Genomic DNA, 13,900 nt, shown 5'->3' with positions numbered 1-13,900 from the left:
CTCCTGCTATGTGCAGGGTCACCAACCACCAGACCAGGCTGCCTAGAGAAAATTCACACCCAAAGAAATTCACCCAGGAAGACTTGGTCTATGAAATGCAGTGAGTTAAATGCAAGAATATAGTATTGATTGAAAAATTCAGTTGAAACAGATAGTCAGTAACTAGGTATGAGAGGAATGTAAAGGGAGGGAAGAGCTCTATTTTAAAGCTAATTTGAACAAAATGCTTATATCACTTTGAAATGATGCGGACTATTTGCAAAGATTACTAGATATGAAATAACACAGCCTGTCTAAAAAATTATTCTACAGAAGTAAAAAGATAACTGATAAACAGGAAAGTAAAGAAAAGAAAGCTGATAATAAAGTGTGCTGGAAAAGATGGATTTTTACTGCATTGGTTTTCACTTCGAAGTCGTCCCAATCTGATCACAGGTTCCTAACAGCAACAGAAAGGTGTAAGAACACAGGCTATAATAAGAAGACATGAACAGGCTAGAGAATTTCTTGGTAAAGATAAATGCCTTTTGATGGGCAAATTCTGTTGAGTTTAGCTGATATCAGAGTTATTAGCAATGCTCTTTGAAAAATTATTAATAGAGTAGGCTCACAAAATAGGAAAAAGCAAGCACAGTTTATACCTTCACAAAACAAAAAGGCCGTAAATAAATAAATAAATAAATAAATAAATAAACCCCAAAACAGACAATAAAGTGGTGTTCTTGATGTTACTTAAAATTTGTATGGTCATAAACAGTATTCTCCATGGGTCTGTCAATTTTAAGCTATATTAATTCATCCTATTTACCTTCTTTACAGACAAATGGTTTTGTGAACAGGTGAAAAGCAGTCCTTCTGACATGATGAGATTCTCATTAGTGAGCTGGGAAAAGCTGGTCTAGCTGAAAAGTGCAGGAAGGTGAGTGCATAGCCAGCAGGATGACTGTAATAAAAGCATAGCTCTCAAAGATTCACAAAAGATCTACTGAATAGGGTTCTCCAGTATTGTTGAAATACTTGGTATTTCAAGTAACTTATGCACTTTATCTTTCTTTAGTTTGCAGTCAATGCCAGGCTGTAAGGACTTCGGCCAACTACAGCAGAAGTCAGACAAATAGAGAGCACAGTTCATTGGCAACAAGGCTAGAGCATCACCATCACATTTGTGACAAACAACTGTAGAAGAACAAGAGGAGAGATAACTGAGTAGGTAGCAGTTCCTTGGAACAAAGTGCTGAGCAATGAACAAACTGAACGTGCCTCAGCACCATCCCATCAGCAGCATGATGGTGGGCAGCACTGTAGGCATCAAATGTGCAAGTTATCCTCCTACTTGTCCTCTACTGGGACTCTGCGGGAAGAGCCTAGTTCAAAGTCCTTCAGAAACATACTGATAAAAACCCTGAGGGGGGTCCTGCAAGCGAACAGAGGATGATTAGATATCTAAAAGTTGTGACTAGCAGGGAAAAGCTGAGAATGCTTAGTCTAGAGAAGAGAGAAAGGCAAGTGAAAGGAAGCAATAAACTTCTCCACATCTACTAGGAGATGGGTAAAGTAACAGATTTAAATTACAGCAAGAGGTAAAGTAGGTTATGCAACTTGCTGAACAATCAGACAGTAGAAGAGATCATTTAGAGGGGTTTAGGAATCCTCCATGCTGCATTTTGTCACAGAACAGTTAGACAGCTTTGTGTTGGGAATGCTGTTGCCATGGTCTTGTCTTGTCTTTCTATTCTTGGTTGGCTTCCAAGGCGGGTCAGCGACCATTAAGATTCAAATTAATCTACAGACCTTCTCAAATGTTAGTTTTATATATAACTTATATTGCAGTGCAGTTATTGCTTTATACTCGTTTGTGGAAAACCAGAGGACAGATGACAGTAATATATAGATGTTACTTAAGGAGAGTACTCAAAATAAGCAAGTAATCAGAAACTATAAATGTATATCGTGTTGCTATTTTAAAGGCATGCCAATCTTTTGTGCAGACACAGACAGGAAGATTTGTGAAATACTGACCTAGGCACTCTGCTTTCTCCATGTGGATATGCCCAGAATCAGATTACGTGTTGGTCAGCATAGTCTTTAAGTCTGTGTACAGAGACACAGGATGTGTTTGTCTGAGCTAAAGCCTAGAGCAGTCAGTGGAATCATTCCAATGCATCACTTTTCTGATCTATCTATACTTTATATTCTGGTCCTCATAATGATCTTTGAGCATCTTCCAACCATGCTGTCAGCAATGGAAGTGAAATACACCAAATATTTATATGCTCAACCTCTTTCTCAAGAAAAGAAATGTGCACACATCTGGATGTGTTGCATTTGTTGGGGATTTTCTTTTGTTTTGAATGTGAAGCAACCATTGAATTTTGAATAATGATTTAATGCGTATGTTTAATATGTCTAAAAACTTACTGATGTAGCATCTTCCAAAGACACATCATCAAAGCAAAGAGCATAAAGTGAATCCCTGTTGACATATGTGGTTGGTATGAAAGTTGAAATCTGTTCTAGGAAAGCAAAGGAGGTTTTGCTGCTTTCTCAGTAAGGCCAAGATTTCCTTCAAAAGGCTTTACATTCTTTCAGCAACAAATAAAGTAACAATTAATGAACAGTATTTAGAAAGTATTTCAATTGTGCAATGTTTCAGCAAGCAACTAAACCCTATAATTCTTTGATGGGACATGTCGTTCTCCTTTTATGGACTGAGAAACAGAAACACATTCATGAACATGCAGCAAAGTGGTGTTTGGTGGTAAGCATAAAATGCAAGATTTTCCACTGTCAGGTCAGAACTATGATCAACAGGTTATAGCCATAGCTCTACCCAGAGTGACGGAAGAGGAACCCCAGGGGCACTATGAGGCCTTGTTGGCCCTGACAGCTCTACTGCGACCTCTTCATCACTGGGAAGGAAGACAAATCCTCCGTTTTGTAGAGATTCCAGTATATGTAGAGAAAGGAGGAAAATAGGGGTTATTATGGAGGAGATAGCTAGTCCAAATATTGGAGTAATACATGGATTTTTCCTTCTGGTCTTACAAAACAATTTCAAATCTGAGTGGAAGACAAAATTAAATATCAACAATTGTATGAGAGACTGCATGCAGGCAAGAGGGAGCAGAGCAGCAGGTGCTGAGAGTAGGATCACACCACCAGTCACTGTTACTGCTCCCATCTGTACAGAGATAAAGAAACAGCAGCTTGTGCATGACATGAGGCAAGTCTGCTAGAGGGAACATGCAGTGTTTTAAGATGCAAGGACGCAACCTCATGTTTGCCACTGCCAGCATCCAGAGTTTGGAAACTACATAACATGCTAAACTTAGAGACCTCTGCCACAGTGAGTTAGTTGTCTTCTCTTCCACATTGTTTGTTCCCAAGATGAGAAGTGATCCATGGAGATAAAATGCAGAGAAGAGAGAGGAGTATCACTCTGTATCAATACTGTATCAGCAGGTGATGAAGAAATGATAACTGCTATAACTTCAGACCCCTCACAGAGCTATGGGTTGCACAGTATTTATCTCTGCTTATCTAAAATTAAAACAGTAGCTTCTAAAACACACTATCCATACAGATCTTTTACCAATACCTAACTCAGGCAAATGGAGAAACGTTCAAGCCTGTGAATGACACAGATGACTGTAAACACTAAAAGAGTTGCCAGGAGTTGCAGTGGAGTTCATCCAGCTTACAGTTGCTCTGATAAAGGAATTTAGAAGGGAAAATATTAAGCTGACTTTAATTTGACACACTGGATTAAAAATACACCAATGTTTTTATTGAACCCCATAGGGTCAGCTCTACAAATATTCCACTAGACTTCTCCAAAGACTTCTCAATGCAGTGAAAAGAATTCCTCATATTTATAGGAAAAAGTAAGAAAACTAGCTTTATTTATACTGAGAATTCAATTTATAGCAGAAACCATGCATGTACATATCTTTACACAGTCCATGTGGTGAAAGAGGTACATGCGCTTTTAATTCTGAGTCTCTCCCTCTCTTCTCTCTGCTTCCACTCTGCAACTGGTGCGGCCTCACCTCAAGCACCGTGTGCTATTTTGGGCACCACAGTATAAGAAGGACATAAAACTATTAGAAAACAAAACATGATAGTGCTCATTGTCTAGAGGGAAAAAAAAAACAAACAAAAAAAAACAACCCAACAACAAAAAAGAAAGCAAAAAACACATCTTTCTTGCACCTTGAATCTAAACCAAAACCAGGTCTGTAAACATTTTATAATAATTGGATTATCTGAAGTCAGTTTTACCATTACAGAAACAATGTATAGAAAATGTCAAGGCAGGCTACCTCGATTATCTTTAATTTTCTCCTTCTGCCTTTGCCTTCCCACAAATTAAGTTTTTGTGGATGTCTGACTACTGTAGGGAGCAGTCAAAGGATGTGAGAAGAAAAGAGGGTTGGTATGTGAGCAGCTTCATTATGGATGTCATGGAAATGGTTCAATCATCTTCCCTCCCAAGGCACCAAGGAGCCAGAAGCTACATCTGAGCATTTGCCAAGCTGTGGCCTGAACTCCTGGGAAATGGCAGTGCAGGACAATTCTGACTAACAAAGCAGATACTTCTCCATCTTCTTTCCGCTATGTAAGTTTTCTGTCTCACGGTAATTGAAGTATATCAACTCTCCAGTTCAAGGGGCAGGGAAAAGCTGTAGTTATGTTAGCGATGCACAAAGTAATTAATGGTTCAAGGAAGGAAACTCAGTCACACTTGTCTGGCTTTTCACCAAATGTAACAGCCTGAAGGGAAACAGAAACATAGCCAAGTAAAGTTGGGTTAAAGGGAAATCGTTCACCCCTTTCAGTGAAATTTGTTAACAGACGTTACTACTGAAGATATAAGGAGGAATACAGAGAAATTGAGGGGCTTTTTCAGGAAATGTATATTCTTGGACATCTTCCAAGGCATCTTAAAAACAGAATGTAAACTTCAGATTATTGCCTGAACCTAAAATAGCAGGAGAACAAAATAAAATGTCTTCCTTGCACAAGTCATTCTTACTTCCCTATGTGGTTTCTTAAAGTACATTTCTGACTGCTATCTGAAATGCTGCACTGACACTGGGAGAACATTAGTCAGACCAGAAATAGCAATTAAGTCTCCCTTTAACCAGGAGAAGTTAGGGTAGAGTCTGCAGTTCCTGTTGCTTAGTTTCTTATTTTTTCATATTATTCATAAAATTCAAGGAATGATCCAGGCAAGCTAAAACGAGTCTAGGTCAGAGTGCATATTAAAGACATTGTACAATAGAAATCTGCATAAAAGTATTTTAATCAGACTTTATATACAATCTCAACTTCTATTATTATAATGACAATAAGCATTGCATTTCAAATTCTGTGTTGATTAAATTGATATAGGAAGTCCAGCATAATTTATCAGCACTCTTCTATAAAAGTGACTCAACTACTGCTGCCTGCCAGCCCTAAAACTCAAACCACAAGAGGCCTGTCACTAATGAAATATGGTAATGACTAAATTTACAAAAGAAAAAATAGATGGATAGACAGTGCATGATGCACACTAGAGGTTTCTGTCTCCCTAAAGATAGAGTTTAATTTGTTATATACTTAATCTTAGTCCTTTTGTGGTTTAAGGGAATAAGGTATTTATATGTAAATTTATTGGTGGATTCTTTATTACTTTCACATTGTATTTAAAGAAAGTTGAAACTCTATCTGCTCAAGGTTCTGGAAATGACCACTGAAACCTTCTACCTAACACTGGGAAAATACAATCATGCAGAAACATCTGAAATACAGCATGGACAGACCAGCTCATGTTTTCCACTGAAGCACGCCTTGGTTCAGGATGTCGTGGAGAGCTAGGAAAGAACTGACATGCAAAGAAAGAATTGATATGCACTGAAACTTCATTAGAAAAAGTGTTGTTCAAATAGTCTTTTGGGATTGGTTTGGTTTCTGCTTTTGTTCTTGTGTTCTACAAATGGATTTTTGAGCTTACAGTTGACCACAAAAGGGCAGCCCTGTTCAAGTGCTGTGAGTTTGGGTATGTCCCATGAGCCTGAACCTTGGTTTGGAACGGTGGCCCAGTACTCCCAAGGCTGAGTTGCTGCAGGCAACTGGCCCCAACTGGCAGGAGTGTCTTACCCATGCCAGCCACAGTGCTGCCTGAGCCCATACCAACCTCCAGCCCCTCTCAACGTGTGCTGCTGCATCGCTGAGAGGAGTGTGCCCAGCTTTTGGCAGCAAGTCACATACAGCTGCTAAGGCAGCAGTTTGGGTACATGAGGAAGAAGAGGGCACACAAAGAATGGTACATCACAGATAATTACTACAACATGATGACATTTATTCAATCTACCTGGACACAACTGTTCAGTGGCTGGAAAATGCACCTCCACAAGGTGAAAATCTCCTACAAATCTCTGTTTCTGCCAAAAACATTCATCCTGTCTGTATTAAGTAGATTAATGTATCTCCTGACAGAACAAGACCTTGCTCGGCACAAGTCAGAAATGAAGTGAAAAACAGCCACAGTACTTTGAAAAGCTCTCCAAGCCAGAGGACTAGGATCACAGGAGCAGGAGCTGACTGCAGTCATATGAAAGAGAGCAGACCCAGAGGAGGTCCAGAACAGCGCAGTAGGCTTGAATCCAAATTGCTTCCTCAGTGATGCCTTGCTGGCAGGTTCAGTGCCTCAGATGGACCAGGAGCACCTTCAGCAATATGCATTGTTCTTCGCTTCCTACTCTGCTTTTCAGAGATTTAGGGCTTTGAACCTCAAGTTCAGCTGCACCACAATAACTTCTGTGTGCATTTTCAGGCCCTGGCCACTTTGATCTTCCACAGTTTTGCAGTCAAATCATGACAGTCAAATCACAAGAACATGAAAGAGGAAGAAGGTAATAGAGGAAATTAATTCCTGGCTATTTTGCAACATCCGCTCCATATGTCCACAAATATTTGACTAATTGCATTTTCACTGATGTCAGTCTAATCAACGGTCAGTTTACAAAGTGCAATAAGTACTCACTAGGAAATATTAACTTTCAACGGAACTTCTAAACACATTTTGCTTGATTAATGTAATACTTCCTCTTCTTTCTGTAACTACTTTCATGACTTTTGTATTACGTGTTTAAAAAACAAAAATAGCGTACGGTACTCTTAGCACATCTTTCCTTTAATGAGTATTTATGTAAATTTAATTCCTCTTAAAACCGTCTGTTTTCTTACAGGAGGAAGACAGCTGTTCACAAAACTTTTCATTTTCTGAAATTTTTAATTGGAAAAAACAGCTGTGTCATTATCCTGGACAACTGATGCAGATTATCAGCTCTGGTTGCAATAATTCATTCCCTGTGGGAAAAATCCTACTGTGGTATTTGGAGATATGAGAAAACCTGCACACGCAAGGTGATTAGAGCTTAAAGAAGTGCTCAGAAATCCTTGTGCTGTGTTACAAGCTAATAAACTGTTCAGTAAATGCATGGCCTGTCCAAAAGATGCTTACAAGGAATTTTAGCCCTCCAATGCCTTAAAAAGTGTTAAAAACAGAAACATTAATAAACACACTGGTGTGTGACAAAGTCAAGGGAAAACTGACAAAATACTGTTTCTGCTTGTTGTGCAACACAGCAAATACACAAAATTATTGGTTATTTTCACTCAGAACAGAAATATGGGTAATGCAGTATACCAGGTACCATGAATCCATCCTTTTTTCAGGTAAACTTTCTGGCCTGTTCATGGATTAATTTGGTCACCCACAGGTGAGAAATTAGGGTCTTTGCAAGTTGTTCTATTGATTGTGTAACATACATTTCCCACAATTTGGACTTTCTTTTGTAATTTAACTGAAGAGGTCCTGGATGAACTGGGATAAGGTCCTGCCCAGTAGAAAGCAACCTGGAATTGTACATGGTGGGAAGGATTTGTTCTGGAGAACTCCTTGAATATGTTCTTAAAGCAATTAGCAATTACATTATTCTAGACTGACTCTTTATATACATTACAACTGAAATATAAACAATCCTCCAGAACAGACATGTCTTGTTTGAACTGATGATCAGTGCTGGGCCTTATTCATATCTTAAATGCAGACATATCTTTTCAGTTTCTTAAGAAAATACTGTGCAAGTCATGAGTAGGTATTTATGTACAGGATTGCTAATATACTTCATACTGATCTTGAATAAGATTATGAAATTGATATGATTCACTCTAAAAGTAAATACACTGATTTCAGTGTCAGTTGGATATTCAACATGTTTCTTAATTCATAAAGAAATCCAGTTTTCCTCTCTACTGTCCTCAAGAACAAGCACACACACAAAGCAGGAAGTTTTCATAAGTTATTTAGGGAATACTACTGTCTGTTTGTTTTCCCTAAGATTTCAGTGTTTACTTTATGAAAGGAAGTAAAGACAATAAAAAAAAAAGATATCAATGCTTTTATAGACACAGAACTGGAAACATAAATATTCAGTCATTTCAGCCATTTCCACTACAAGAATTGGGCAGCTTGAGTCTTATAGATTACGTGATGCCCCCTTCACCTGTCAGTGAAGAACTCTCACCTGCTAATGATACTGCATCTCCTGATAAGGGATGAGAATTAGTCATGTCAATGGCATCGCCCTGGGACAACAGCAGCTCTTTCCTGTGAATGTACTGCCTGGGTCTGACAGAATTGCAATCACCTGGTGAACCAGCAAGCTCCATTCTGCAAGACTGTGCCACCAGTACTGGACTGTTAGAGGAGGTGGTATAGGCAGCAGTGCCTGCAGGGTAACCTGACACAATATCCCAGTAATATCACACTGCCACTACATGAGAAGCAGCATCATTGGCTTGTATGAAGGAACAAGAGCATCAGTATTATCATTAGTAGACAGATAAAGTTAGAGATCTCATATTGTTAATATATTTAATTCCATATAAAAATAAACAAGTCTGAATTTCTAAGTAAAACATAAGACATAAAACCTATATCCATGCAAATTCCACAACCTGGCCCCAGGATAACAAAGTTCCCTACTACCTTGAATACCAGGCTTTCTAATGGTGCAATTTTTCCCCTTTCACACTTTCAATACTTTTTTTTTTAATATATATATTGTTTTCAAACTTGCAAGTAATTGAAAAATTAATTTATTAGTATTACATTTCATCTTCCTTGAAAGGGCATTTTCATCCTGTTCAAGTGACATGTACTTACAACTCCTTGCTGATGTGAGCAGTCCTAGACTGTTTAAAGATTCCAAGTGTGGGGACAGAGTAGCTTAGAGGACCTTAGTGTAGGTATATTTTGTTTACATGCACAGTCAATGCTGATCTCTGCTCCCTGCCAAGTAAGCCTAGATTTCAGTAATCTTCTAACTGGTATTTAAGCACATCGCCATCCATGCAGTTTTGCACAGGCCTTGGAAAGGAAAAGGGAATAAATGTAACCTAGTCACAAAATATATACCTTGATATATATATATTTTTTTACAAGTGCACTCTAATCATCTCACAGAACGTTCAATCCATAAACCCACTGCACAATGAGGGTATAGTAAGCAGTACTTTTCTTTTGATTTACAGAATAAAAAGGCTATCAGTACATTATTTCATCCATTAGGATGCAATCCCTTTATTAGAAAACTAGAATGTAGGCAAAAGCCATTAAACTGTGTGCTCAAAGAAAAAAGTCCAGCACTGAAACATCATGACTAGCAATCCATCCTGAGCCTTCCACAAATAGCTGCTCAAACGTCGAAGCCACCCTGGCTAAAAACCTAGGCTTGCTCTATTTATATTCTTCCCACACGTCCTTCAGAGGGTGCTTCAGCAATCTGAATAACTCGCAGTTATAAAAGGTTCTTGCTCTTCCATTAGATGTTATTTTTAGGCTCCCTCGCAGGGCCCCGGAGGCGGTGCGGAGCAGCGGTTCAGCTCCTGCAGTGCTGGACAGCTCCCGAGGCAGCCCCAGGGGTCCGGGCCGCCCCGACCTGCTGCACGGCACCAAAGGCAGCGCTCCTTCTTTCTAAGTTGTTCGTTTTCGTTTTCTTTTTATCCTTCTTCGATTTTTTTTTCCCCCTGAATGTTTCATCTTTTCCCTCCACAGGTCAACTGAAGATAACTGCTGTTGTCCCAGATGGTGCCAGCGAAGTCACTGGGTGTGCACAAAGCACCATTGCTGTGCATCGAGCTAGCGGAAAATCCTTCTGCGACACTATCTGAACATCTGACACTGTTTATTCTTTTCTGTATTTTTTTTCACGTGTAAAGAAAGTGGAGTCTATACACTCAGGAAGACAACACGCTCTATGTATAAATGCTGTTGCCAAAGGGGATAGTGTTCTGACTCACCAATACGCGATGGATCACTTGAAGCTAACCAAAATGACAGCTCTCCCTTGGACACCAGTGCCAGGGGAGTTCAGAACTGAAGCTGCCTCATTTCAGAGGCTTTGAACAGCATGCTGATACAAACATCTGGATCAGAACCAAGCTACTGGAAGTGACATTCTCATTTTCCTTCTTTCCCCTCAGTATGACACTTTTACAGCCTTTGTGCCCAAAAATCTTCTGCTTAATTACTTCTGTCCTTATGTTTGATAGGTTTCTAAGAAGCATAAAGTTCATGTCAGTGGAATGAAAAACAAAGATAAAAAAAGCCATCTGAATTGAACTGGTTCCCCAGATTTTGAAATATGTATTGCTCCCAGACAGCTTTTATGAACATCATATTTAAATTCAGTATTGCAGCACATCTGAAGTTCTTCTCCCCAACACAGCACAGCATTTCCTGAAGTGCAGGGCATCCTGCAGCCCTACAAGACATAGATCTCAGAAATTTTCCTCTGTTACTTGGCTCCTCCATCATTACATTATATGTTTTACATTGAAGTAACTCAGTACTCTGTGATAGTACATATATGGTATGGTGCATGGTGTGTAGTGTAATATCATGTAATGCTGTATTATATTAGTCTAGACATGATACCAAGAAGACTATGGCTATACCGAGAAGAAACTACTGAAACACAATAATCATAGAAACGTTGGCATTCAGAGATCCACTATGTTCTAATATAAAGCAAAGTTAAATATTTCTTTCCTAACTATTGATACGAGATCATTAATAGTGTTTGTGACTGCAGGATGCATGTGTTAGAAATGCACACAGTACTCCTTCCCTCATCTGTGATGGAAAGTGCTCTGACCAGACAGCCCTGATGATTCCATCTGCACTCAGCTTTCCTTGCCCTCCACTATTTGTAGGATCCCAATTAAAACCAAAGAGCTGAGACATCATCCCAGAGATATGGACTGTTCTCCTCCACATTTACTCAGACATGAAATTCTACCACCTGAAATTATCCTAACTCAAGATCTGCTTTATGTGTGAAAACATTGTGTTAAAAATCCACCAAAACTTACAAGCTGCTGTTTTTTTCTTGTACTATTGATGCTTGCACTATTGAATCATTGCATTCATAGTCAGAGACTAAAAAAGAATTACACTCCATAGGTAGCAAGGTGTGAAAAATCCACAAGAAATTTTTTTCTTCTCTAGGAGGATTCCTTTCCTGAATTAATTTCCCAGAAAGCACATTTCCACAAGCAGTCTCCCAGAGGCAAACAGCACAGAGAATACATACTAGTGTGGTGAGAAAAATCAAAGAGTTTTAATTTCTGACTTTATGCTCGTAGCTCATTTGTGGTTTGGAGTAAAGCAACCAAAATGAATGCAGAGAAAAAATTACCACCAGGCTGGCACTGATTTTTATGTATATGGTATCAAAGTGCAGCTGTTTTTTTGGAATAAAACAATACTTTCTTGTATGATTTTGTAAACCAGGCTTTGCAACCAGGACAGCATTTACTTGGGGAATTACCCCTTATTCACCTCCTAACGTGGTAAACTAGCAAAAAGGTTTAGTGCTTCTTATCAACATACATCACAAATTCTGTTCATAGCAGTCTACCTGAAAAATAAAAACATTTGTGATATAGGAGAAGGGGCAGAAAGCAATATGCACACTGGGATGTTATGAGTTAGTGTCAATTTGAAGTCATTCATGTGTGTGCTCTGAAAAAATTATAAAGAAAAAGAAGCAAAGTGGGAAGAGGTATAAACCAGGAAAGAACTGATAGTTACAGAAGAGTATTTTAAAACAGATTTTGCGGAAAAATGGCACGTGAAAGTGGGGCGCTGGCTTTTAAACATTAGTTCACAGTACTGAATGAAGTCTAAAGAGCTCTCAGGCATTTCTTTATATCTAAGACCAATGGACTCACTTAATGCCCTCTTCCTCAAATATTTTTAGTCCCACTGAATAGCAAAAAAAAACAGTGTCCCTGTCTTCACGGAACTGACGTGAGTAGGTTTCATTCAGCTGAAGGCAGAAAGTAATAATAAGCATCCCTCAAGAAACACTCAGAGTCTTTCAGGACATTGTCAAACTTATTGTAACAAGTTGTGGCTGGGCAAAAAGGGCATCTTTTCAATGCTGCAATTACTACAGATTCCACAGTCTGTGGACATTTCATTTAGCTACTTATCAGGAGCAAGAAATAGTTCAACTGATGCACCATTTTCTAAAACAGTGAAATATGCATTTTATAGGACATAGGGTATTTTATATGATTTCTGGGACATAAACGTCAACCCAGCCTTTCAATTAAGCTGATTGAATTTATTTAATGAGCTGTCCTACAATGGAGAACAGCCCTGCGCTTCTCTCTTCCTTCTGAAGGGAATTTCAGTAGTTAGCAAACAAGCCTGGGTCTAATCTGCTTCCGCCTGCAGCCACTTGAAAAATGACGCTTGGCAAACAGCTCTGGGTGGCCTTGGCATCTGATGGAGATGGATGTGTTGTACCAAGAAACAGGGAAGGAGAAAGAGGCTGAAGCACATCTAAGTAACCTAGAGTGATAAATGGCTCTTTATTGTCATGACACGTCTGCAAACACCGCGACTACGGCAGGGCTGGCTCTGGGAAAGCGGCTTTCCTAGCACTGCTACCCAAGGGATTGAGAAAAGATTTTCAGTGGTGGGAGAGGAGCTGTGGGCTCAGCATGCCTTCTCCTGAGCCTGGCAGGACAGCCGTGTCCAGCCATTTCTTGGATGGATGGTGGTGACCCACCGTCCATTAAAAGCTGTGCCCCAAAGGTCAGTTCCTTACTCCCTTCCTATAGCTTTCCTGGCACCTGATGCCCGCAGCATTCAGCCCCAGGCACACCAAGCTCCAACGACCAGCACTTCTCTGACACCGACTTCCTCAGGAAGCAGCGACCAGAGAGGACAGAATCAGATTCTCAGAGCACGCTTCAGGCAGGCTCCACAGCCAGCCCCAGCTGAGCCGGGAGTGGGGGGGAGCAGGAGAAGCCCCCACCCCGGAGGCCCCACCTGTCACACCTTCTCCCCCAGCTTGGGGTGAAGATATGAACTCAGCTCACTGTCTGAGACCCCGGCGAACCTGCCGTGCTCCGTATCGACAGCCTTGCTCCCCCCCGACCCTAAATACACACGGGTTTTATTTCTCAGAGCAGGGGCTCACCACCAGCCTGTGCGCACGTTAAAGGGAACAGCGAAGAAGCACCGGAGCTCACCCGACGCCACGGTGCTGGTAACGGGGAGAGGGCTTTCCCCCACATGCAGCGGCTGGAGCGCAACCGTGGCCGGCCCACGAGACCGAAGAATCCCTCCGCCCCGGGGGGACGCGGGCACGGCGGGGCCGCTTACCAGGTACCAGACGCCGAGGATGATGGTGCCGGTGCGGACATGGCAGCAGAGGCAGCAGCTGTTGGAATAGAAACGCGCCCAGGGCGAGTTCAGCATCTCCGCGGCTCTCAGGGCTCCGCGCTCCGCGCCTCTCGCCGCGCTGCTCCGCGGGGGCGGTGCTGGGCC

The 13,900-nt window shown here is 40.6% G+C and overlaps 1 protein-coding gene across 1 annotated transcript in view; it reads right to left on the bottom strand.

Moving 5' to 3' along the window:
- LAPTM4B (lysosomal protein transmembrane 4 beta) overlaps positions 1 to 13,894 on the bottom strand; it is a gene marked incomplete at its 5' end in the record, with an annotated part of 61,974 nt that extends 48,080 nt beyond the window's left edge. The window contains one exon of the mRNA XM_010709162.2: positions 13,736 to 13,894. Within this exon, the coding sequence (XP_010707464.2) occupies positions 13,736 to 13,894 (159 nt within the window). The remainder of the gene's footprint in view (positions 1 to 13,735) is intronic.
- Between the last annotated feature and the right edge of the window lie 6 nt (positions 13,895 to 13,900).

This window comes from Meleagris gallopavo, chromosome 3, assembly GCF_000146605.3.
Source record: "Meleagris gallopavo isolate NT-WF06-2002-E0010 breed Aviagen turkey brand Nicholas breeding stock chromosome 3, Turkey_5.1, whole genome shotgun sequence".
NCBI classification, from domain to species: domain Eukaryota; kingdom Metazoa; phylum Chordata; class Aves; order Galliformes; family Phasianidae; genus Meleagris; species Meleagris gallopavo.
The sequence above is the reverse complement of the archived record's forward strand: the minus strand, read 5'-3'. Positions and strand labels throughout refer to the sequence as shown.